This window comes from Sturnus vulgaris, chromosome 23 (genome assembly GCF_052056855.1).
Source record: "Sturnus vulgaris isolate bStuVul1 chromosome 23, bStuVul1.hap1, whole genome shotgun sequence".
In the NCBI taxonomy this organism is placed as follows: domain Eukaryota; kingdom Metazoa; phylum Chordata; class Aves; order Passeriformes; family Sturnidae; genus Sturnus; species Sturnus vulgaris.
The window spans coordinates 5,826,181-5,852,933 of record NC_142265.1 but is presented as its reverse complement, the minus strand read 5'-3'; the positions used below and the strand labels follow the sequence as shown (position 1 = coordinate 5,852,933).

General features: G+C 46.5%; 1 protein-coding gene across 3 annotated transcripts in view; it reads right to left on the bottom strand.

Moving 5' to 3' along the window:
* The window catches only part of CLMP (CXADR like cell adhesion molecule), a 45,985-nt gene continuing 19,232 nt past the window's right edge, over positions 1-26,753 (bottom strand). For 2 of the 3 annotated variants that reach the window (XM_088177748.1, XM_014883591.2), the window contains 6 exons: positions 10,555-10,712; positions 9,708-9,909; positions 8,517-8,684; positions 7,772-7,894; positions 5,668-5,809; positions 1-3,214 (listed from right to left, as the gene is read on the bottom strand). In XM_088177748.1, coding sequence (XP_088033874.1) covers positions 2,935-3,214; positions 5,668-5,809; positions 7,772-7,894; positions 8,517-8,684; positions 9,708-9,909; positions 10,555-10,712 — 1,073 coding nt within the window. In that variant the 3' untranslated portion in view covers positions 1-2,934. Of the gene's footprint in view, positions 3,215-5,667; positions 5,810-7,771; positions 7,895-8,516; positions 8,685-9,707; positions 9,910-10,456; positions 10,713-26,753 lie in introns of those variants that run through there. The other variant, XM_088177749.1, reaches the window with a different exon arrangement.

Below are 26,753 nucleotides of genomic sequence, written 5' to 3'. Positions count from 1 at the left end.
TTGAGTTGAGCTGCAGCACTTCAGCTGCAGCACCTTTATTTATAAAACAACCAACAAAAAAAAAATTATTAAATCATTGATTCAAAGGAATCAATAATAAATATTTGCTTTCCTCTGAGTTGTTCAGACACAGTACAAGTACACCAATCATAGCAGGTAGCAGAGATGGAAGCTTAGTTTAACTGCTGAGAAACAAAAAGCTACATAACATGGTAGGCATTTAATCACACAAGTAATAGCTGGTATATGACAGTAAATGCTTTAATACACTATTTTACAAAACAGAGTTTGGCTTATTTGCTTCCCTTGTGCAACTCCTGATTGGCTGGAGCTTGGAAAATAGAATGATCCCTTTCTCCTGTTCCCTTTGGGTGATGAACTTTTCCCTTCCCTGTGAATCACTGATGTGTGGGCTGAGCAGATACCTGGGCAGTGCCTGCACCCCAACAGGGCTGGGAAATTCTGAGCCAACAGGGCTTGGAGCAGCCAGGATGGATCCCCCAGCCCAGGCTTCGGGCACTGCACCTCTGCCTGGCCTTCCCCAAGGCTCCCAAAGCTCTCAGGCTGTGCCATCACACAGCTCCCAGCACCAGCAGTGGTTTCACAGCAGCACAGCCTGCCAGGGCTGCCCAGAGGCTCCAGGAAAACCTGCCAGGGCAAATTCTCCTCCCTGCAGGCTGCAGAGCCTCCTCTCTGTTAATTACCAGGCTGGGCTGTGACTCAAAACTGCCCCAGAGCCTTTGGCCAGCTCAGCTGCTGGAATTGTCACCCTGGGTTTGTGGTGAGCAGCTCCTGGAGGCTCAGGCATGGCAGAAGCACTCCTGGGTCTGTGCACAGGGTGAGGATCCTCAGGGGCAGCACAGGGAACGTTCAGCACAGTGAGCACCCACAGAAAGCACCCACAAGCTGCTTTCACCATCCTATTCCTGCTTTTGGAATTTTCCCAGCTCTGGAGCATCTTGGGAGTGCTTTGGAGCACCTTTCAGGGCTCAGGAATAAAACAGCTGCAGAGGAATCACAGACACACAGAGCTGCTGCTTCACACACAGCTGATCCAGGGATGTGCTCCTGGAACATCCAGGGTGAAATGACAGAGAATCCACCCCCAGCACTGGCATGGAGGCAGCAGCTTATCAAACACCTCGTACCAGGTCCCCCTTATTATTATTTTTATTATTTATTATTATTATTGTTTGAAACTGGGATGGTTTTCCCTGCACAGCATCAGTAATTTGTCCTGCTAAGGGTTAAATCTGGGGTTGAGAAGGCAATGGAATTTTGAGTGACTGCTCCTAGGAAGAGTTCTCACATAGTGTAGGGCAAGTTTGAAAGCTCTTTCCCATGTGGAAGTAGCCTGAGCAGGGCTTGCCTTTGATCAGGTTGTCAAAGATCTCAAGTAAAGAAATTAGAATTCTGGGTCTCAGTCAGAAAAGGAGATTAATGACAACCCTGGAGTGAAAGAATTATAGATCTGTGGTTCTGTGCTCATCCATCTTCTGTAGGCTCTTTCCACAAATTGGAGAAACCCTTTCCCTCCCTCAAGTGGGAAAAAAAACCCAAACACTCTTATTTTTTAAATAGAAAATCACCAGTCTAGGAATACAGGAATCTAGAACCTACAAGCTCAGTGTCTTGTGTGTAGCAGTGGTCAGAGCCAAGTCCTTCAGAGGAAAATATCAACGACAGAATTCTGCATCTGTCCCTACCTCCCATCCTTTCCAAACTTCATATTCCGTGGAAATGCTTAACCTGGTTGCTCACAAAAAAATATTTTTCTACAATTCTTGCAATTTTTTAAGAGTCCTGCTAAAGGTTTAAGCCTCAGCTCTGGCACATGGCCCAGCATTTGGTGTAAGAGTGGGACAACACACACCAAGATTTCCTAACGGGAGCAGCGTTTGGTGCTTGTTTACCTGTCCCAGGTGTGTTTTCCTCTGCCAGGGAATCCTTCAGGCCTTCCCTGGGGTCAGCTCAGGAGTGCAGTTTGTTCAGTCTTGGGAAGAACTTTCCATAAGGCTTCTCCAGCACAAACCTGGCTCCCCCCAAACGCGGCCAATTCTCCAGCTGGCAATAACTGAGAGCTCTTCCAAACGCTCCATCCAGGCTTTTTGGTACATTGGTGTCCCTCCCCAGTCGGGCACTGCCTCCCTGCTGGGTTCAGTGCCCAGTTCTCCTCTCCCTAAGGCTCATTAGCCACGGCCACCCCTCCCCAGGGGCTCCCGTGGCTCTGCAGTGCTGCCCATGCAAGCAGAGTCAGGCTCCTGGCCCTAAGTTGATTCTGGCAATTAAAGCACCTCTGTTTTCTTGACAGAAAAGGTCCTTTCTCTTTAGTACAGAGTTGAGTTCAGACACCTTAATGCTGCATCTCTTGTCCTTCGGGAGTGATCCTTTAATTTCCACTTTAGTTACAGCCTCCAGTATTTCACTGAATGCAGAAAGTGTGAAGCACCTGTCAGTTCTCTTTGAGGCCGGACACCCCCAGCCTCAAAATCTTCACTTAAGACAACACATCTTCGAGAGACTTCTCCAAAATCAGTCCAAGAGGCTTCTCCCTCCCCACAGAACCTTTCTGGATTATTATGCACTCTCTGTTAATCCCTTCTAAAAAATCCTGAGGTTTGGCTTTTTTTCACTCGTACAGTGTGAAGTACACTTCACACTTTGTGAAGGTTTTAAATGCTCAGGTTCCATTTTCAAAAAAAAAAAAAAAAAAAAAAAAAAAAAAAAAGAAACTCCCTTTTCCATCCAACTCAAGTCCGTATCAGAACCTCAGTGCTGGAAGTCAGAAAGAATTGAGTGGGAGGACTTTCTCGTGGTGTGAATAATCCACATCCGTGAGTGATTAAGATTGAGGTGACCAGGAAAAGAGAACTAGCTACCGTGGCTCTGGCAGTGGCTGGTGCTGGGTGCGGTGCTGCCCGTGCCCGGGGATGCTCACACGGTCTGGAACGCGCGGCTCTGCGCGGGCACCATCACGGAGGGCGCTCCCATCCTGTAATCCACTTTCCTCGGCTCCTCTTTCCTATCCTGCTGCCGCTGGCTGTACTGGGGAGGGGTCAGGTGAGGAGTGGCTTCGGTGGACAAAGTCCGCTGGCTGCGGGAGGCACTGTTGGCTGTGGATCGGGTGGAGGAGGAACCCGAGCGGGAGCTCCTGGAGCCGGAGGAAGAGGAGCTGGGTTTGACCAGGTGCGCCTTGGGGGCTTCCGCATCCTCCCTGCGAGGGAACACACGGACAGGGCTCAAACGACACGGGAAATGTTTGTGTCAAGGCTCTGAGGATCACCGGGAGTGGGGGAGAGAAGGGGGGGAAGAAGGGGAAAAGAAGGGGAGAAAGTAGAGGGAAAGAAGGGGAAAAAAGGGGAAAAGAAGGGGAGAAAGTAGGGGGAAAGAAGGGGAAAGAAGGGGAAAAGAAGTGGGAAGGAAGAGGAAAAGAAGGGGGAAAGAAGAGGAAAAGAAGGGGGAAAGAAATGGGGAAAGAAGGGGGAAAGAAATGGGGAAAGAAGGGGGAAAGAAATGGGGAAAGAAGGGGGAAAGAAAGGGAAAAGAAGGGAGAAAGAAGGAAGAAAAGTCGAGGAAAGAGGGGAGAAAAGTGGGGGAAAGAGGGGAGAAAAAAGGGGGAAGAAGAGGAAAAAGAAGAGAAAGAATAGGAAAAGTAGAGGGGAAAGAAGAGAGAAAAGTGGGAGGAAAGAAGGGAGAAAATAAGGAAAAAGAACGGGGAAAGAAGAGGAAAAAGAACAGGGAAACGAGGAAAAGTAGTGGGGAAAGAAGGAAGAAAAGTGGGGAAAGAAGGGAGAAAGAAGGGGAAAAGCGAACAAGAGGGAGAAAGAAAAGAAAGACAAAAAGAAATAGAAAAGAAAGAAGGAAAGGAAAGAAAACCACCCTCAAACCCTCTCAGAACCACAACAGACAAACAGATTTAATTTAACACCATGAAAGAATATGCAAATGCTTCAAAATACCGAAATTGCAAATGTGGGGGAAAACAGTTGGTTGAGGTCTGTGCTAATTTGCTCGGAAGAAGAAGGGAGGACTTGAATTTAATATCCTGCAAATTGTCCAAACTCTCTGCTGTGTAAATTTCTGGATTCAAGTCCTCATTGCCCTGCAGAGTGTTGGTGAATGAATTTGGAATAAACACACGCTGCTCACGGCCGGCTCTGTGTGTGTGCACTGAACACCGGCAGCCAGAGCAGGCGGCGCAGATGGAGCTGTGTGCTCTGCAATCCTCAGCCACAGCGACAAATGGCCCGGGCACGACTGCCTGCAACCGGTTCTTCCACTCCAAACCACCCCTGTGGGTTGTGAGAGAAGCGTCACAACCGGGTCCTGACAGAAAGAGAGAGAGGGAGAGAGGAAGAGGGGGAGGATGTAACAGGAAGGGTGAGACCAGAGAGGCTCCAACTGAAAGGCAAGATGTGAAAGCGAAGGGAGCAGGAAAAGGGGAAGAAATGAGCAGAGATTGCCTTTGTGCCTCAGCCTGGGAGTGATCAGCGGCTGAAGGGATTACAGAGGGCCCTGATGGTGCAGAGATGTGACACGAGCACAAATAGACATAAAGATGGATCAAGGGTTTGTTTCTTCCCAGGGCAGCAGCAGCAGCTCAGACTCATTCCTGGAAATAGATCTTTCCAGCGCTTTCCTTCCTGAGGAGTTTAGGCTGGCTTGGCTGGAGCCCAAGCTGGGCTTAGGGGAGTTCTGGGCAGGGAACAGATGAGCTCCAGGAACAGGAGTCAGCATTCCCAGTGCTCCTGCTCCCCTCTGCGCTCACCCGGAGCTAAATCCGGGGCAGCAGTTGTTCAAAAGGCTCAAGGAGGGCTCAGAGAATGTGTCTGCCTCATTGTGTGCCAAATAGGAGCTGCAATTGGGAGGGGAAAAGGGGGAAAGAAGGGGGGAAAGAAAGGGAAAAGGAGGAAAGAAGGTGGGAAGAAAGAAGGGGGAAAGAAAGGGGAATGAAGGGAAGAAGAGGGGGAGAGAAGGGAAAAAGAAGGGGAAAGAGAGGGGAAAAAAAGGGGAAAGAAGAGGGAAAGAAGGGAGAAGGGGGAAAGAAGGGAAAAGGAAGGGGAAGAGAAAGGGGGAAAGGAGGGAAGAAGAGGGGAAAATAAGGAAGAAAGAAGGGGAAAAGAAAAGGGAAAAGGCAGAAGGAAGGTGAGAAGAGGAGGGAAAGAAGAGAGAAAAGAAGGAGGAAGGAAGAAGGGGGGAAAGAAGGAAAGACGAGTGGGAAAGAAAGGAAAGACGGAAAAAAAGAAATAGAAAAGAAGGAAAGAAAGAAAAAAACACCCCCCAAACCTTCTCAGAACCACAAACCACCCCCTAAACCCTCTCAGAACCACAACGGACAAGCAGCTTCAATTTAACACCATAAAAGAATATGCAAATGCTTCAAAATACCGAAATTGCAAATGTGAGGGAAAACAGTTGGTTGAGGTCTGTGCTAATTTGCCCGGGGGAGAGGAGGGGGGGACTTTAATCTAATTTTCTGGAAAGTCTTCACAAGGATTCTCACAGTCGAGAAATTTGTCGGTGATATTTCACCGAGACTTTAAGAGTTTTTTAGAACAACCTCTGAAGACACTTAAAGCTGCTTATGCTTAGTTAAAACCGTGCTGCAAAGACGTGGGAAACTGCGAGAAGGGAGTGTGGGAGGTGGGATTAAATAAAAGGTGTTACCTGATTTCATTCGGTGCCTCCTCTTCCTCGTATCTCTTCTTTTCTTTCCTCCTTATTGTCAACCTCACCACCAGGAAAAGGAGGGAGAGCCCCACCACCACTCCACACACTGCCCCGGCGATCATGCCGATATTTTGTGCATCTGTTGTCCAAAAATAAATTTATTTGTGACCCCATGTTGGTGTGGTCAGGTTCTAGTCCACACTACGAGTCCCAGCGCTGGGTTTAACTCAGGACAGAACGCTGGAGTTTATTTTTTTAGGTGTGTCTCCGCACCACAGAAGTTGAACCAGTTTATCTTCAGCTAAAGCTGAGCTGCCAGGGAGTGAAGCAATCACCTCTGCAAAGGTGAAACCACAAGTGCTGTGCCTTCAGCTGGGGGGCAGAGTTGAAATGAGGAGGGAAAATCCCTTTTTAAGCTCATAAAAATACAGAAAATACAAAGACAGGACAGCCCACATGAGAAACGCTGCGCCCTGCAGCACCCCGGGGGCAGAGCAATGTTTGATCTATTCACGTTGCCCCATGAGGGTTTTGTTTTCCCTTCAACTTCCCTTGAATGATTCCAAACCACTTCCAAAATGAATTATTCAGATGTGGGGGAAAAGTGACCTGACTGAGGAAAACAAAGGAGGAAAGGAAACCATCCTGTGCAGGGCATTTTTCATCCAAAGCAGCCAAGGTTTTTCCCGTGGATTATGGCTCTTTGCTGATAGTTTATGACAACCTTTTTCGATAAAAGTGATCAGGTTGGGCTTGGCTGAAAGTTGTTTCCTTAAGCTCAGTCCCTCCGGAGGGTTTAGCAAAGCCAAGTGAGGTTTTAAACCAGTTCAGTTCAATTGCCATAAAAGCTGCCTGGACGCTTTTACTTCACGTGCCTGAGGCAAACCGGTTTTCCTTATTCAATATTCCACTTATTTCAGGCTTGGCTGGGCAGAAAAATTCCAAAGCTGTGGAATCTCCAAGAGGAGACTCCTTTGTTAGGAGCCTTATCACAGCAAGCCCAGCTTTGAGAGCTGCTGAGCCCCATTGTTTGGGGTGGGCTGATAAACTCCACCCTTTTCCTGGTATGTAAAGGACACCCTGCCGAGAGCTGCACACACCCTCCCTGGGGTTAATCACGGGATTTTGATCTCTGCTGTTCAGGAATAAATTGCTAAACCTGATTAAAACCAAGCTATGTCAAAAATTACTTTTTATCCTGCAAATTATTCCATGTCGCGGTCAGCCTTTCCAACTGCTTTTAGATATTTTGCTGTCCCAAGTGCAACAAATGCATAATTTGGAGTGATGGAATATCCACAGAGAGAATTCATACCTGAGAGTCACCTCCTGCAATCACTCCAGCCAGAAGAACCTCTAACTTATCATTTTCCCTGCTTGGATTTCATGAATCGTTCTGAAAAATCACATTTCTACCAGACCCAGACATCTAAAATCATAAAACCATTGTCTAGGCTCAGGTTGTGATGTTATCGTTTTAGGTGAGAGCTGCTGTGCGAATCAAAAGTGCAATAAATAAGAACTATTTGATGTGATTAAAGTATGAAAGGGCAAAGGAGCAACACAGAATTCTCCAGGTGGGGTGAAAGGAATGAGGGATTTGTCTTTACAAACTGACTGTGGGTCTGCTGGTAGATAAAACCAGCACTGAGAGATAAGAGAAACAACGGGAAGGATCCCAATGATTGATGAAGGAATGAGAGATTTGTCTTTACAAACAAACTGAGTCTGCTGATAAATAAAATTGGATACTGAGAGATGAAAGAAACAATAGGAAGAACCAAAAATACCAGAGGAATTCACTGAGTGACACAAAGAAAAGAAAAATGGGGGGATATACATTAGAAGGGGGTTTGTAGTAGGTGTATTTTTGGGAAGTCTGGAGCTCTCAAGTACCAATGGAATAGAGAGAGGGAACTGTGGCAGTGAAATTGGGATAAAAAGGAGGCTGCATCCTTTAAAAAAAATTGAGAAACCCCAAGGGAAATACCCCATTTATTTCCCTTTAATTGAATGAAGTTACAGAACTCCTCTGTCCCCTTTTGGGACACAAAGCCGTGGTGTTTGTGGGTTTTTTTCCTGCCCCGGGGGCGGTACTTACGCTGCACTGTCACCTGCACGGCGCAGCTCTCCTGGCCCGCCTCGTTGGTGGCCACGCACTGGTACAGCCCCGTGCTCATCTGGGTGAGGTTTTTCAGCAGCACCTGCCCGGGGTTCGAGATGTCTGCAAGGGGAAAACAGCACCGGGATGAGTGAAATGGAGAGAGGAACTTCGGCGGTGGGCGGTGAACAGGGGCACAAATTGATCTGCGGGGGTTTAAATCAGCTCCTGAGCAGCGCACAGGGGGAAGGGAAGAAGGAAAAAGGGGGAAAGAATGGGGAAAGAAGAGAGGAAGAAAGAAGGGAACAAAGGGGGGAAGAAGGGGGGGAGAAGGAGGAAATAAGGGAGAGAGAAGGTGGGGAAAAAAGGAGGAAAGAAGGGAGAAAGAAAGGAGAAAAGGGGGGAAGAAGGGGGAGAAAAGGAGAAGGGGAAAGAGGGGAGAAGGAAGGGGGAAGAAGGAAGAAAAGGGGGGAAGAAGGGGAAAAGGGAGAAGAAGGGGGAAAAAGTATGAAAGAAGGGAGAAAGAAAGGGGGAAAGAAGGGAGAAAGAAAAGGGAAAGAAGGAGGGAAGAAGGGAGAAAGAAGGGAGAAAAGGGAGGAGGAAGGAGGGAAAAGGGAGGAAAGAAGGGGGGAAAGGCGGAGCATCCCCCCAGGTGCAGCCGCAGCAGTGGGAGGAGCCCTGGAGCATCACTGTCACCTCCACCCAGCGATCCCAGAGCTCGGAGGGAAGGGAAGCCCCGACTCACTGACTCTGGAGTTGGGCGGGAGGTGCTCGGCTCTCTCGTCCTCCTCGCTGATGCGCTGCCAGCGGTAGGAGATGGGGGCAGTGCCCGAGGCCGAACGGCACTGCAGGGACAGCTCCTTCCCCTCCAGCATCTCCCCCTCCAGCCAGCACTTGGGCTTGGAGGGTTTCTCTGGAAGGAGCACAAGACAGGTCATGCGAACACGGCAGAGTTTGCTCACTGGAAACTTCCTTTGGCATTTAAACGGCTTCCAAGAGCTGCCTTCCCTGGAGTGCGTTAAGGAATCACACTAGTGCTGTTTTTTAAGGGACTGAAACTCCTTCTTTTCCTCCTCCTTTCCTTTCCTTTCCTTTCCTTTCCTTTCCTTTCCTCCTCCTTTCCTTTCCTTTCCTTTCCTTTCCTTTCCTTTCCTTTCCTTTCCTTTCCTTTCCTTTCCTTTCCTTTCCTTTCCTTTCCTTTCCTTTCCTTTCCTTTCCTTTCCTTTCCTTTCCTTTCCTTTCCTTTCCTTTCCTTTCCTTTCCTTTCCTTTCCTTTCCTTTCCTTTCCTTTCCTTTCCTGCTCCTTCAGGGCACACAACAGAAGGTTTTTAGGGGTTTATCTGCCCCCCGTAGAGGATCTGGCTGGCTCGGTGACATTCTAACACTCTTTGCCTCAGTGGAACTCTATCACCACATTCCTCTTCCAGGCACAATTTTGAGAACATCTTTCCCTCCTTTTGCTTCTCCATTCTTCCTTCTGCCCAAAGCCCGGGATTCTTCCCCGGGATCACAGAGTGTGTGAAAAGCTGAGCAATAAACTGAAATCAGGGGAGGGAAATGCCAACTCTCAGCTGCTCATTTGTCACCTCCACGGGCTGGGGTCAGGTCGGGGTGCTGGGACACGAAGTGCCAGTCCCCAGCAGGAGCCGTGGGCAGGGTCAGATGGAATATCAGCCTGCTCTGGGTGATGAGATCATAGCGGTCATTTGGAAAGAATGGGTTTGTGTTTAATCACACCAACCTCAAACCAGTTCTTTAGGATCCTCCTGTGGCCTGTCCTTTGCCATAAAAATGCAAAGGCAGATATAAACTCGGGGGCTGAAACCCGATCTTGAGGTGTCTTTGTGTATTTATACCCCGCTGAAACAAATCTCTCCCCAGGAAGTGAGTCTGGATTTCTTTTTTTCCCTTTGGGAGAACAAGAAACTGTCCTTACCTACGACCTTGAGGGTGATGCGAGCCCACTCGTACTGCCCAGCGTTCTTGACCTTGCAGATGTATTTCCCTGCATCGCTGGACTGCAGGGAGATGATTTGTAAGGATGCATCTCCAGCAAGGAAGTTGGAGGTGAAGGAAACACGGCCCTTCTGCTCCTCGTTCAGGTCATCATAAACACGGCCCCCGGAGTAGGTGATCACCTGAGCAGCAGAGCAGATGGGTTAGCTATCATTTTATTTTTCCATGGAACAACAAATCCGAGCGTTTCCAGGAGCTGCACATCCTGGTTAAGGATCACACAGGAAGCCTGGGGCAGGGTGGGAAAACAAACCTGGGGTTCTAGCCTGAGAATGATGCAAAAAGTGTATTTATTTCTGCTGGAGATTTGTGCTGGGCACTTACACACGTGTCAAAACAGGCATCAGTTTGTGGCACAAGGCATCAGAGCAGTCTGGAGGTTTGGCTGTGCTAATTTAAGTCACTGCAGACCTAATTTTTATAAGGACTGAACTGCTGTGTTTTGTACTGAAACCAAGGATTTGAAAACTGGACCTGCAAAATCCAAGGTTATTTTGAAAGCCTGGAGGGCACTTCTGAACTTGATCTAATCAAGACTGACTACATTTAAAAAAACCAAATATCCACTGTAACACAACCTGTTCCAGCACAGCATGCGTGGCTATCAAATAACTTCTCCACCTTCTAAATCTCTCTAAATCAGCTCTTTTTTCTAAACACTGCTCTCACCATCAGAATAACCCGCAAAGATCATCACAGGCTTGCTGTTCAACCGAGGGCTGGTGGCGTGGAGGCAGAAATAAAGTGATTTTTCTCGGCAAACCCACCGCTTTCTGCACGGTCTCGGAGATGTGCAGCAGCCACTCGATGTCCAGGCTGCCCTGCTCCAGCAGCCCCAGGCGGTGGTGGCACGGCAGGGTCACGTTTTCTTCTGCCACTCTCTTGAATTCGGTCTGAGCCTCGCAGAGCCAAACAGAACAGCAAGCTGCAAGGCAAACACCAGTGCTCAGATGCCAGGGTTTTTTTGGTTTTTTTTTTTTTGTTGTTGTTTTTGTTTTTTTTTTTTTTTTTTTTTTTTTTGGTTTTTTTTTTTTATTGGATCCCAGAAATCTGGAAGTTTTGAGCTTTGTTGTGTTTTCTTTTTTGACACCTTGGAGAACAATGCTTTTTATCTGATGCCTTGGAGAAGACTTCCAAATTTGAGTGATGGTATTAAATTGAGTGATGGGTGTGTAGTTAAATAAATCCTTCACACGCTCAAGGGTTTTAAATTTGAGGTTTTTAGAGAATATAGTAATAGTTAGGAGACAAAATGCAGGATTTGGGGTGATGTCTCCTTTCAATGTTCTTCTTCTTCATGGTTTCAGGTTGTAGTTTCTGGTTGGACAGTCAGTGCTGCACTGAGGGACACAGGAGTTTGGTTATTGGGTCAAAAATATAAATTATATAGGTGTTAATCCTCTATTAAAGAGTTTAGCTTTAAGAGACCTTGCAGCCAACTAAATTCACCTCCATTTTCCTCACTTTTAGCTGGTAGCTGGAAGTGTTGCTGAACTTTCTGTACTTTAGATAAGATTTAATAAACAACCAAACCCAAACACGACAAAATTCATCTCCGTGTTTTTTAATCCTGGCTCTGAGTGAAAACAGAAGAAACTTCAAACCAGCCACTAATTAAGTGGTGCAAACACCACCCCTTTACATTTTTTTGCTGGATTCTTCCTCATTTTCTTCCCAGCATCCGAGCAAACTCAGATTTTAGATGATTTAAGGAGACATCTCTACAAACCCCGGCGTTTTCACACTGACACCTAAGCACGGGCAGGTGGCTTCACACTCCGGAGCTGTCAATGCTCCCACACCCTCTGCACATTCCAAATTCCAGATAACCTCCACAGCTCCGCCCTCACCTCTCACTACCTGATTGCCAAAGCAGAATTTCCACCCTGAAAAGCTTCAATTTATCCCTTCGTCAGTCTGAGAAATGCTTGGAGTCTCTTCCCTAGCACCAGATGATATTTATGTATTTGGGAAATAAGAAACCAGGGGGTTAAAATTAAGAAAAGCGTGGAATAAGTAAGATTGGGAAGTAGCTTTGAATAGCAACGCCCAAAAAAAAAAAATTAAAATAATGTGAGTTGTCAAAAAATTGTTTGTCAGGATCTAAAAAAGAAATAAAAAGGGAAGTGCCAAGCGAACCCACTAGAGGGAAGCAGAGCCCGTGGAATGTCAGAGAAAATCCCCCAAAACGGGAACGAACTCCCTAAACCCTGGCCCAGGGGGTGATGGACCGCAGGGAAATGGGATGTTCAGCCCTGCGTTAGGATTTTCAGGCAGCTGGAGTTTTTATTCTGCATCCATGAGAAAACTGGATAAAAATCCACGATCAGTTCTTGCCTTTGTCCATCTCTGACTTGTAAACGTGGACTTGCCATGGAAAGTTCAAACTCAATTAAAACTGACCCACAAGAGCAGAGCAAGGGAAAGTTACAGGCATTGGGGTCAGGGATCCCCCAGGTCAAAATCAAAAATTTCTCAAAAAAAATTCTGCGTGGCACCGTTGCCATTTGCTTTGGGGTGTAAATCTTCACAGGCCACTGCAGTTGTTCTGCAGTTTTGCTGTTCAAGACAAAACCCTAAAACTGTTTTTTTTTTTTGTTTTTTTTTTTCCTGTGAAATGAAGTGGGAGGAAATATTTTGCTTCCTGGGCCAAATATTGCGAAACTGCTGGAAATTGGGGAAGTTTACAGCACTGGAAGTCCCTGGTGTGTCTGAGCACACAGCCCTGGGAGGACAGAGCAGGAGCTAAAGAGGCTCCAGTTACACAGGCTGGATTTTCCCCCATAATTATAATATTATTATCTACTATTTATATACTTTTATGCTATTTAAACAGTGGATCCTGCACCTTCATGTGAAAAACAGACAGAAAATTTACATCCAACACGACACTCCCTCATTTTTCCCCCATTTCTTCAGGACCAACTTTTAGAAAATTCCTTCTCTTCCTGCCCCCATTCTCACATCTGCCTCTGAGTAACCATGACCATCCCTCGGCTGCTGAGAAGTGGATATTTAATTTATCCTTCCCAAACACTTTTTCAAGAATTATCATCTACTACATTCAATTGTAGAATTTTAGGACAGGTGGAGCTTTCAGCTCTCCTCCTGAAGTGCTGGCAGTGGAAGCTCCTTTGCAGCCACGTTAGCTGCTTTCTTTAAAGGGAAAAATAATCCAGTTTATCACTGGATTCGCTGCTCCCAAAGCTCCATCTGCCAAATACAATTAGAATTCCTGTCCAGGACGAATCCAGCTTTTCCCTGGAGCCTGCGGGCTGCCCTCATTAGCGCCGACACTGCTACATCACTGATCAATAACCTTAATTTAGGCACCACAGCAGGGACATTCACGCGACATTTGCGACATTTTCCAAGCCCTGTGGAGCTCTCAGGGTTCGCAGGTGTTCTGTTTTAAACTTAGTCCTGACCGAGGTTTTTCGTGTAAAATTATAAATATTTTGTGAGATTATAACAGAGTTTTTGTTCCTTTCTGGCTTAGACAGGCTGGGTTTAGCAGAGCTCACACCTTAGAGGGATTCTTGCTGCTCCCAGGAAATATCTGAGGATTTGAGGAAGAGCCCTGTGCCTATAAACTCCTCACCTAAATGGGGAGAAAAACCAGGGAGACATCCAGTGGAATAGTGACAAATTCCTAGAGCACCCTTTATTTTTTTCAAAGAATCAGAAATAATTTGGACCTGATTCATCACTGAACCAATAACCAAACTCACACACCCTGCAAACTTTCCCATAACATAATTAGAAAAAAAATCTCTTATTTAAACCCCCCTGATTTGCCTCTTTAATCATTATTAATGTTTTACCAGTACCTGAAAACTCCCACAGGAGTTTAAGTTTTGCAGGTTCTCTAGACAGGAGTCTCACTTTATTTCCTTCCAGTCACCCAGCCTCTTACAATAACCCAACATACGAGCCAGGTAGAGAAATTAGTCACAAAAAAATCCCAAGAACCCTCAACATGAAGAAATCTCACTTTTTTCACAGTTTGGATAGGGTCTTGTTGCAGCAAACAGGGATAAAATGATGATTTAGGTAGAATTTATGGCACATGAGAGAAAAAGGGGCTGGAAACAGATGCAGGTCCCTTCCAGGTTTTATTATCCAAAGAAGAATAAACTCCCTGAAGTTGTATTTGTGTAGGTGAGACCTTGCAAGGACAGCCCAAATAAATGAGATGGTTTTAACCATTTCTGCTCTCCCCAGCTGAAGTTTCATTTAAAAGACTGCCAGGGAATGTCTGCCCCTTCCAGCAGCACTGCCCAGGACACACGGGCTGGGCTGCAAAGGGATTGATGATTTATTTATCCCTCTGTTCTTCCAAACCTTCCCTCACAAAGCTCTGCAGCCCTGGGTGGCCTCAGAGGCTGGATCCTGCACACAATGGATGAAAAAAAGGGATGATTTTCCCCGAAATGACATCCAGAAGTAATGCCACATTTCTGCAGGCTCTGCAGTTCTTGCCCAACAAACCCCGTTCCCCTTCCACATCCTGTGGGCAGCTCAAGAATTTGGGAATCGCTGCTTTTGGCTTTACTCAGCTGCCATCCCATGACTCCGGGAGGAGGTGGGATTGGTTTTCTTGCTTATCCCAACTCTTTTTTTTTTTTTTTTTTTTTTTTTTTTTTTTTTTTTTTTTTAATTTTTTTTAATGCTTTTGGAAGCGTTGGCCCGAAGGCTTTGGGTGGCAGAGCAGAGGGGAGGAGCAGTGACCCTGTGTGACTGTTCCTTGCATTGTTCCCGGGACAATAACTCACCCACACCCCGCAGACCAGGACAGCCATCCTCTCATCCCTCCCCGTGCTGAAATCTCCAAGGAAAACACAGCAACAAAGATTTTAATCAAGCCCGAAGCCGTCCAGACTGTGCCCAGGTTGGCCAGGGGAAAATTCAAAGGGGTTTTTAGCCCTCTCAGCCCCTTCTGCCTTGCACACATGGCAGAGTTTAAATTGAAAAAAAAAATAAAAAAAAATACGGACAACAGGCTGGATCCCTCAGCAAAGATGTCAGGCTTGAGGAATTCCTCAGAACTCATTTCAGCATTTTAAGGACTTCTCATTGTGAGTGTGTGTCATAAAAGGGTTTGGATTTCAGCAGAATCAGCCCTTTGAAATGGGTGCAGGAATGGGGAAGGAGCCTGTGCAGAGCAGCAAGCAGCAAATGCTGAGGGAACTGAGACTGTTTGGCTTTGTCACCAATTCTGTCGCCACTAGGCAGTGTTTCCAGCCTGAATCCTTCCAGGATCCCACAATTTCATGCCCATGCTGTGCTGAAGCCCAGAGTGGTTCCATACCCATTACAACTACATGTGTGTACACACACCCCCACGTATCCCAACATCAAATATACATTACCAGACAAGCAGAATCAAAGGGGAAATAAATGCTTTGCTGACGTTTTTATTTGTAGGCAAATTCCCATCCTAAAAGCTAAAGAGCTTCCAGACTTAAATCTTTCATTAGGTTCAGGAGGTTTGAATTAGGGAGCAATGCTAAAAATAGGTTCTGCTATTTAAAAAGTAATAGGTTGTGCTGTATCAGTTAACTGCTGGAATTAGGAGGAAGAGCCCAGAAAAGATGTAAAAGAAATGCACAATAATCCTTGATAAGCTTAGCCCAATACCAGCACCAATCTTACTTAAAATGTGAATATCCAGAACAGGCCTTCAAAAATTTCAGCTTCTTCAGGAACAATTTTGCAGTTTGGCCTTCAGCAACGCTTTCTATGATTTATTTTGGCTTTTTATCAAAGATGAGATTTGCAACGGAATATTCCTCATGTCCTGGAGGGAACAGAAATGCAACCTGTACTTTTCCTGCAGCTCCAGATGTTGGAATTGACTCAGGAAACGCCTGGAATCTGCTGCTGAGGAAAACTTTCCTCCACACACCGTGGAGAGCAGGAATTCCAGTGGTGTCCACACACACTTGGTGCCCTGTCTGAACAATTCCCAGCTCCCCTGTGATGGGTGCTCTGCCTGCTTTTGTTCATTAAGATCAAAACATTTCCTGGGTGCAGGTGTGACAGGACCAGAGAGCAAGCCCTGGTGTCAGGGCCTGTCTGATCCTCCCTGCAGCAGGAACTGTCCCCTGCAGACGAGTTCTCCATTCTGTGGGATCCTCCTGAAAGTCATCCTCACCTCTGTCTGACTCCTCGGAGTGAAAATGGGATTTTTGCAAGAAGGAAGGTTTGTCCCTGTGGCTCTGACTCACCCACTCTTCCCAAAATCCAGGCTGTTGGAAAAAAAGCCTCCGTGCATGCAGAAATCCCCTACTCTAGCTGCTCTCAGCCAGACCTGAACTGCTGAAACACTTCATTTTGGTAAAAACAACACAAATAAGCAAGAACTTCCTACTCAAATCAATCCAGAGAGAATGAACATCCACAGAACTACACCAGAGTGTTCCTTCAGCTGGATAATCCCTCATTTGCCTCACTGCTTTGTGCTAAAATCAAAGTATCTGAAAACAGAATGTGTCCAAATTAGGCATGTGCAGGAATAATATGTTTGGGAGTTAAAACCAGGAAGGACAGAGTGCCATATTGCAGCTCTGAGCCACTCCCTCACTCCAGGAATTTGAGACGTTTCACATCTGTTGGGATCTCATCTTGCTGGAGTCTTATAGGAAACGATTTACCGAGTTTCTCTATGAAAAAACAAGAGCTTGCCCCCCACCCAGTGCTAACGAGAAAAGCCCTGAGCGTTTTGCAATCAGCAGATTCAGAATTTGAGCTGCTGGAGCAGGAGGCTGACAAGGACTTTTATGGCCAAGGAATCACATCCCGAGTCAAACTTGCAGGGCTCTGTGTGTGCGTGACTTGGGAGCTGAAGCAGTCAAGTGCTGGAGACACCACAGACGAATCCCACACTAGAATTTAAGGTTCAGTGGGCCTTAAAATTAAACTCTTGAGAAAGCAAACATCTTCCCCCACTGGTGCTGTTCAGAGTGATGACAGACACAGGCACACGAAGGCTTTAATGTCCCCTTGGACTCTCTTCCCCAGTTTTTACTGCTGGTAAAGCAGGACGAGCCAAAGCTGTTGTTTTATCCCAGAGCTGTGAGGATGTGATAATTGATAAAAGATTCGTGTTAATCACAAAAGCATTGGGGTTTGTATAAACCAGAATACTAAGCTGTGAAGTGAAGCATGGACACTAGATAAAGGAAATTATATGATAAAAAGATAAAGGAAATTATATGATAAAATCATTCTGTTTCAAATCACCTTATTATGTTGTATTATGTTACATTATATTATGTTATGTTTTTCAAATAAGTTGTATCGGCTCTCAGCTTGCAAAATCAGACTTCCCAAAAAGCCCTTCCTGCCTTTGTCTGATCAATGCTGCCTATCCCAAAAACCAGACTCCCAGAACTTCCCTGGTGGTTATCTACAAGGACCCGATGGCAACCTGTGACTGATTATCACCCAAAGGCTTTGTCAATTTGTGTAAGGATATTTATTCGACCACCACTGCTTATGACAACAAAAAACCAAAAATTATTGATTACAACGAGAACCCACAGTATAAGAAGAGGCTGCAAACCGAGGTTTGGTGGAGCATGGAGTGGGCGGTGATCCCTCTATATCAAATAAAACAACCTAAATTTTGCTGAATATCGAGACTTTCGCCTCTCATTTATAACAGGAAAAACCCAAAAAGGTCGACAGGCCCCACTCATGCTCAGACCACACCAGACCAGCAGTTACCCTGACAGCATTTCAGGCCAAAACAAACAGCAGGCAGCGTCTCCCCGCAGGCAGCTCCGTGCATTCCTCGCACCGGGGAGGGGAGGCTGGAGGCGGCCGCGGTCCCGGGGGTCATTCAGGGCTGTGCCCCGGGACATCTGCTCGCTGTGTTCCTTGGCTGGCACACACACACACACACAGGCCAAGGGCTGCCTTCTCCCCAGAGCTCTGGTGCTCCCAGTGACCACAGCCTGGCCCCAGCACGCTGCCTGCAGCCTTGCAGGAAGCAAAAACATCCCAAATACGAGAGGCGGAGGAGAAGAGGCGGCTCCCCCCCCCCGAAACGGAGGAGAGGGGTCAGCCCAGCCCCAGGCACACAGTGCTGCAGAGCCCCTGGAATTGGAAGCACATGTGCTGGGGCTGGGGGAGGCTGTGCAAACAGAGAGCACAGGGGAGAGTCCTGCACGCCGCCGACTTTCCAAGTGGTGACGTGGAGTGTTTGGAATTGAGACTGCAGAGGAGCGAGCAAGGCCCAAGGAGAGCAGAAAAAAACCAGCATTTCACACAGCAAAGCCTCTGGTTTTTAGAGGTTTGCAACACTGAGCAATTTCTTTACTGGCATTTCTTTAGCAGCAGAAATGCCAACAGTGCCCAGCAATCCCCCAGCAATCCTTCCTTTGGAACTCTTGGATGAGCCAGGGAAGGGATGTGGGGTGGCTTTACCAGCACAGCATCAGTGCACTCCCTGTGTCAGTAAATTCACTGCTCCTGATGTCTAAATGAGGTGGTTCATCAAATGCCCCCAGCAGAAAAGGTTCAATATTCCTCAGGGAAAGCTTAAGGATTCTTCCGTGGATTAAAGACAAGTGAAAAAACTAACCCTGCAGTACCCAGCGGCCACACGCAACTAAAAATCTTACCTGCAACAAAAAGGCAAAATTCTGTCTCTGAAAACGCCAGAATTAACTTTCAGCACCAGCCCACATCGAATCCAAAGTCTGGAGGGGCTTGGGAATATCAGAACAAAAAGCACTGAGCACTGCCTTAGCCAAGGAGCTTCCCAGGGAGCCAGCAGCTCTGGATGTGCTTTCCTTCCTCTCACTGCACTTTAAAAATCCCAGTGCAAGCAGGAGATTCTGCCTTTCCATCCCTGGAGATTCAGGACCAGAAAACAAGGCACCAGCACTGCATCTCCCAATTTAATGGGTCACAGAGTGCCTGTGCACAGCAATGTGTGAAATCCCTGTGCCTTTGCTCCAGCACTTTTATCAGGGAATGGGTCCAGGTGTCTCCTGTTTACAGCACAGCTCAGCCAAACCTTTCAGTGATGCAGCTGGGAGTTTGTCAGTGCAGATCTCACACTGCTGGGGGGAAGAAGCACCAATGGCTGTCTGATATTCCCTTTCTTTTCCAGGCATCTTTGGGTTGCCTTGTGTACCTTGAAGATTTGAAGGCAACATTCCATCCCTAAACATGAGAAATTTCACTCATTTCTCCTGGTTTCAAAAAGATTAAGAGGAGGAAGACGGTTTCAGTGATAATTTCTAGGATTTCTTTTGTCTGAGGAATATTCTTAGGCCCCAGTCTCCCAGGGAATCTCTTGTTGCTGTCAGTTCAGAGACACACAAATGAAGGCACACAGAAATGAAGTTCTCTGCCCAAGGCAGACACGGAGCAGAATCCAGAATACAAACCCAAAGAGACAGCAACAAAACTGTTTTCAAAGCAGTATTTGTCCATCAGATCTTCCCTCACCCATTTTGAAATCCAAGGAGAAGGTTGCATCAGCTAACTCTGAAAACTGAGGAGATTGGAAGAGACTTGAGAGGTTGATAAGGATTCCCAATAAAAATGTTGTTGTGCTGAGGATTCCCTCTCCCTTTTTTATCACTTTGCATCAAAGTGTAGGATTTTAATCAGAAGGCAGTGAACTGATTGTCCTTTTCTGCTGCTTGAAAATTCAGCTTGTCCTAAACTTGCCCAAAAAGAGACCAGGAAACTCAAGGTGTTCACAGGGGAGCTTAATTCCTCCCTGCAGGAGGGAATCGAGGCAGGAGCTGGGGAGCTCAACCACCCCAGTTTGCTTCCTTTGGCTCCATTCCCTCTTGTGATCCTGGAAATGCAAATAACCTCAGGTTTACATCTGCAAACCCCACAAAATCTGCTTTCCTGCAAGGAATTTGCATTATTGCTATTTGCTGTTCCAATGGGCTCATTTTGTCTTCAAAAATTCCCAACATTCTGGAGCCAGAATTGCCATGAGAAGCCACCAGAGCATTTGGCTGCTCCCTGCAGCTTTCCCTCAGATCCCATTCCCAGCAGGGTTGATGCAGAGCTTCACTCCCAGCTCATCCCATCCCTGTTACCTCCATGGGATGTTCAGTTGTGGGCTCCTAATTGCACATAACAGGCTCTGACATCTCACTTACCCACTACAAGCACCACTAATATGAGACAAAATGAATGCCTAATGTATTAACACTCTGTCACTTCTCATCTCCACTCAGCCTCAAACCCTCGGCCACAGCTGCCCTAAGGCACAAAATGAACAGCAGCAGCTCCTCCCCATCACCCCCAGAAGTCTTGTAAGGGAGATGGGAAACTCTGCAAGACTTCAGAGATGGAGCCAAGGTGCAATGTGAGGGGCTGGGCAGCAGCAGCTTCACTCAGAGCAGTCATGGTCACACTGATGCTTTTTGGGCTACCTAAAAACAGAGGCCAGGCAAAATTAATACAATAAAAAGCAGTTCTGTAAGGGCCTTCAGGTACATTTAGGGCAGACAAACCAAAATGGACAATGGGTCACGGGTTTGCACACTTTGATAAGTTTGGGCCATTTGCATTTTGGGGGTTCATCTTCCAATTCCAGCTCCAGGTAATGAAGTCATTTACCCCAAGTTTGCTGCCCCCAACTCCCTTTTGTTTCCATCTCTCAGGCCTGAGGCAGTGAGGTGTCCTTGATTGCCAGGCCTGGAGAGGAATTGTTGTGTGTGCCCCAAATGGGAGAGCAGCAGCTCACACTGGATATGGAGTTTAGAGTTCTACACTAAAGAATTGCAGGGTTACAAATGGATAAAAAAGTTAAAATCCTAAGGCATCAGCACTGTCAATCCACTGCTTGCAGCCTCTTTCTCCTCAATTCTATTGTAGGCAGGATTAATTATTTTGTATTAATCCAGAGGTAAGAAAATTAAAGGAACCTCATTCTTCAATCCTCATCTTTCACTGCCTTTAGTATGAACCAGAAATTCAAAGAAAGGATCAAGCTTTTAATTCTCATATCTGAGGTTCAACTCCCTCCCTGCACTTTCTCTGGAGTTTGGCACAGCCCTGTACCAGCTGTGAGCAGACTCTGAGAACATGAACAGCTTTTCTCTCACTTTTTCCACTGTTAGCAGGGTTTGAAGCATCTGGACATCACACTGAGCTCTCAGAGTGGAGGTGGAGCTCCAAATCCAGTTTGTGAATCAGCACTGCCAGTGGGGATTACTGAGAAATTCAAACCCCACTGGAAGGGCTGGAATGGACCCCCAGCTGCATTTCAGGGAGCTGGAATCTCACAGGGAATTCTCTGCACACCCTGTGGGAGTTCACAGTGCACTGAGCATTTGGACAGACCTGTGCTCCAAATGATCCCAAATTCCTTCCCAATAACATTTACAAGCCAAGGATTGGACTGAACACTGTACTCCTGAGAACTTTAAAATGAGACAAAACACAATTTAGAAAGAATTCTCCCTTTCCAAAGGGGAGCAGAGCAGCTCTTTTAACTGAGAGCACTGCACAGCTGCTGCAAGTGATCCCAAAATCCTGAAATTCAGGAAAACTCAGACTCAGGAAAAGTACAAAGTATAATAGATTCCTATATATTTCTATTTATCTTTGATTGTATATGTATATTTGGTTTTGTTTTTGGTGACCCAAGGTGTTCTGCAGTGCCAAGAGCCAGAGACAAAAGCCTGAGGGAGATTCTGCTCCCAAAAGTTCCAGCCTGGGAGCTGAGGCCCAAATTCCAACTTCTGGATCTATTCCACTTGACAACAGCCCACAAACCTAAAAAGGGCACAACCATACACAATAAAAAGTGTAGCAACACTGCTGCAGCCTAAGAAACAGCCAAAGAAAATGAAGAAATACTGAATTTTTTTACTTCTGTCAAAATTTTGAGAGATTTAAAAACATCTGAGAAATCGTGTTGGGTTTTTTTAAATCCTGTTTATTGGTTGGCTTGGGGTTTTTTTACTTATTTACTTAGAAACCTGTGCAGTTTTAGTGTGGATGTATCAAAATCCTGATCTTTGAAAGTTCAAAGCATGAGTTAAGTCACCAAATAAGATGCCTGGAAAAGTCATAAGGACTAAAGCAGAAAGCAGCTCCATTTCCCTTTCCTCAGAAAGAATCTCAAATTACAACTTTTCAATTCCAATTTTAGCAGCCTGTCAAAAATACAGGTGAGAAGACCGAAAATAAAGCTTTGTTATTCCTTGAGGTAAAATAAAACCTGCAGAGCTCTGAGGGCACAGAGAGGGATGATATTCCAGAGGCAGAGAGCTCAGTCCAGCACTCTGAGCTCACCCCCCATGGTCACATCCCCCTGTTTCATTTTCAGGGATGAGGTTGGGAAGGAAGCAGATGTTCCTCCCTGCCCACCACGGGCTCCCCTGCCAGCAGCTGAGATCTCAGACAGAATTTTTTCATGTTTGCAAATGCCAAGGGTCCTGCAGAGCCAGAGGATCTGTGAAAGCCCAGGGCCATGGCTGGGGGGAACCCTGAGAAAGGAGATTTTGAGCATCGAGCCTGCCAAATGTTCCTGTGACCTTTGCTGGGAAAGAGCAAAGCAGCTCCCTGGCACAGAGAGGGGTGCCCCGAGTCAGGCTGGAGAGGCAGAGCCCTTTGGAAGGACAGGAATTGGGGATCAGCCTAAAAAACGCCTGGCTAAGAACTCCAGCACGTCACAGAGCCCTGGGGAGGATCTGAGCAGGGTTGGGAGTGGAGGAGGAGGGGGGTGAAAATGGGATTCAGGCAGCAGCTGAACCGTGGTGCTAAGTGGATGTGAAAAGGGCAGGGATGTGATGGGGAAACACTCTGCAAAGGTCAGGGGAAGGTGGAGGAGTGAGGCCAGGGGCAGTGGGAGCTCCCAGGACCAGCTCCATCACCAGGCTGGGTTTCCACCCTCCTTCCCAGCCCATCTCCCAAGCCTTGGAACCAGCACTGAGTCACTCTGGGGTCCCCACCATGGCTCCACCAACTGATTTCCTCAGCACCAAGAAGGGTTTTAGCCACAGCCCTGACTTATCACAAAGCTGATGCTGAATAAATGTTGGAAAGCACAGGAGAAAACAAAAACCAGACCACACTACACTGTTTCCTTCTTGGGAACAGCTACTTTGGATTTTGTTTGATCAAAACATCTTTCAGAGCCACTTTTTTGAGGACAACAGAGTACCTGTAACATCTGCCATAAACTGAGGTTTCAGTTTTACCAGAAGTGCTTTAGAGCCTCAGGACAGGGGAGATCAGAAGAAACCTCCCATGAAACTCCAATCCAAATCAAGCAGACACTCAGTCCCTTGATCACCTTTGTGGCCTTTATGTGGTCTCATTCCAGTATTTATCTCACACTGGGGAGCCCCAAACTGGGCGATATTTTAGCTGAAATTAAGAGAACTTTAAGCCCTGATGCACAAGTTGGGTTTCCTGGACAAGCTGCAGCTTCTCTGATCTCACTTCTGTCCTTTCCAATCTGTGTAAGAAAAGCTGCAGTGCCTCGGGGGTGAATGTGTAAAGCTGACAGAGGGAACAAGAAAATTAAAGGAATCAGAGCCAGACTTCTCAGAGGTGGATGAGGGAATCCCAGTCAGATTTCAGGGAAAAAAATCACGATGAGAACAGTGAAGCACTGGGAAAAGAGCTCACAGGTTGTGGAATCAGCATCCTTGGGGCTGCTCCAAACTGGACTGGCTGAGCTGGGCCAGCTTTGAGCCAGACACTCTCAGAAATCCTTTTCAATTCACACTGCCCTGTGACAAACTCCCAGTCTGGAGTCAGGGACAGATCTGTGAGAGTCAAATCCCACTCTGTGAACCTTCAGCTTCCACTGCAACTTCCAAACTGCCCCCAAAAAGCACAGAGAGCTCTTGTGCCACTACAGAGAAATGTCCCCGTTGGTCTCAGCCACCGGGGAGGAGGGGGCTCCAAACCCAGCCTGGGTGGTCTGTGGGATAGCTGAGCTCGGAATGGCAGGAATTCAATCTCTTCCCTGCTGAAATTTGATGAATTCAGCCTCTTTTTGTGCTGACAGGATCTGTGAGCAGGTCTCACTTCCACTCCAGCTTTTTCCCATCTTGTGGGAAAGAAAAATAAACAAGTCAGAGATCAGATCCATCACCTGATATTGTTTGATGATTCTTCAAGTACAAACACCCATGGAATATTGGGGTTTTCCCACTATTTGCTTGGGCAGCACTGAAACTTCAAAGTGCCAGAAAAATGACTGTTAGTAAATCATGAACTGGCCACAAAGCAGCACAAAAAGGGGCACAAAATATGCAAATATTAAGGTTTTGCCTTAGCAGAGTATCTGATATTATTCAAAGCTTTTATTTGGGGAATTGAGGCAAGAATTGGGGAGCTCAACCACCCCAGTTTGCTTCCTTTGGCTCCATTCCCTCCTGTGATCCTGGAAATGCAAATAACCCCAGGTTTACATCTGAAAACCCCATAAAAATCTGCTTTCCTGCAAGGAATGTGCATTATTGCTATTTGCTGTTCCAATGGGCTCATTTTGGCTTCAAAAATTCCCAACGTTCTGGAGCCAGAATCGCCACGAGAAGCCACCAAAATATTTGGCTGCTCTCTGCTGCACTCATGGGGTTTTTTTGCTGGCTTGAATTCTCTAGGAAAACCCATTTTCTGTAAGAGCTGACACAGCTTCTCCCCCTTGCTTTAAAAAGACATTTTCAGGGTAAAATCCCAGACAAAAACACTCTGGGCTCTGCTGTTCGCCCTCACCCCCTTCACTCAGGGCATCCCCAGCTGGAAATCTCCAGCACCTCTGCAAAACAGCCCCCAAAAAACTCATCTCTAATTGGTTTTTGGTTCCCAAATCCAGGAACTGGGGATAATCTCTCAGGGGGTGTCCTGTGCAGGGCCAGGAGTTGGAATTGATGATCCTCATGGGTTCCTTCCAATTCTAAGCCTCTCTCAGGGATGTGGGTAACACCAAAGAGAAGTAGAAAATTGCCCAGAAAAGGAAATATTGTGTTCAGTAGTGCCATTATTTACTGCTTTAAACCTCCTTATTTTCACTTTTCCTTCTTGCCTAAGCAAAAACATCCCACGATGCCACCTGTGCACAGTGGACAATAAAAAAGGATAAAAATCACCTCTAAAACCTCTGTGTTCACTGAAGCTCCAAACTTTCCCTGTTTTCAGTTTCTAAGGGGAAAAACCGAATATTGAAAGCACAGTGGATAACTCAGGATGCAACAAGACTGACCAAGGTCGGGAGGAATCAGTGGCAGATTTTGGGATAAATTTACAATCCACAAGGTCCATGCAAAGGGAACCTCTCCCCTGGCTGCTTGCAGGAGGCAGATTTCAGTCCCCTAACCACGAGGCCAAGCTTTAACTCCAGATTAATTTATGGCATGGTCTTTTTGCTTAAAAAAAATACAAATTTTATGGAGCTTCATGCAAGGTACCCATGGAGAAAAAAAAAAAAAAAAAGCTGTACCCTCACTGTGCTGACTTGCAGGGATTGGCACAGTGGGAAGGGAAAAAACCCCAAAATCAGCTCATTACTTCTGGTTTGCAGCTAGGAGAGTGAGTGAAGCCAGCCCCGAGCTCAGGCTGTGAGGAGGTACCTGGCTTCCTGCCCAAAACATCCCTTCCTTCTTCTGAGGCCCCTCCAGCTCCACATGGCTAAAAAAGGCAGTTTGGAAAATGTCCTGGAAGCACAAAATGCTGAATCTCTGCCTCTCTCCCTGCCTGCAGGGAGCAGCTCCAGGTGAGCTTTTCCCACTCTGCAGGAGTTTTCACGCAGTCCTTGTCCCCAGAAATGTGGCATTAATGACAATTCCTGGCACTGCCCAGATTCCTGGCTGTAAATTCCAGGTGCCAGGTACCCCTGCAGCTCTGAGGAACTCCAGGCTATGAAGAAAAACTCTCAATTTCTTTTCACTCCCTGCTGGTGCCACGGGAGCTGAGCTGGCAGCTGGGAATGTTTCTTCCTGAACCTGGCACTGCTGTTACAGGAATAAAATATTTCCTCATTATTACTAAAAATGGCAACTAAAAAAGGCACTATTTACTCTGCAAGGGCCAAGGGGGTTTTTGTTTGGGTTTAGGGGGGGTTTTGTGATGTTTTTTTCTGCCTGGAATTGTCACAGCACAGGGAACAAAGGCTCCACACCGATTCCATCAACTCTGCTCCAAAATCCCATGGGTGGAGGGAGCACAATGAGCCCTTCTATCCTCATCTCGTGGTGCTGATTAAGAACCCAAAGTGATCCTTTTAATTTTCATATCATAGAACCCAAAGTGATCCTTTTAATCTTCATCTCGTGGTGCTGATTAAGAACCCAAAATGATCCTTTTAATTTTCATATCATAGAACCCAAAGTGATCCCTTTAATCTTCATCTCGTGGCGCTGATTAAGAGCCCAAAATGATCCTTTTTAAGAGCCCAGAATGATCCCTTCTGTGCTCATCTCGTGGTGATGATTAAGACCCCAACGTGGCCATTTCTGTGCCAATCCCGAATATCTGACACACATTCACTGGGTGGGGAATGAAAAAGCTCTTCTACCTCACATTCCCAAGTGGAGAATTCCAAGGAAACCCCTTCTCCTTCCCCACCCAGCCACGTGTCCCTCCAGGAGTTTTGGGACCAGTGGAGGGGGAAGCAGTTACATAAATGCTGCAGGAACTGAGGGGGAGAATGAATGTCAAAGCTTGCTGGAACATGAACCCGGGAGCCTTGTGGATTCAGTCTCTAACATCCATCAAACATGATTAATTTTAATGTCACAACATTTTAATGTCAATTACTTTTAATGTCACAGCTTCCTATTTACTACCGCAGCCACATTCCCGAGCTGATAAGAGATTCCCCCAAAGAACTTTTAAGACCAAATAAATAAACAATTCAGGATAAATGTTACAAACAAGCAGGAGCCTCCCTGCCTTTGGAAGGATGTGGGGAATCTATTCCAAAGGCATTGGGAAATAGAGCATCTCCAGCTTTCACATTTAA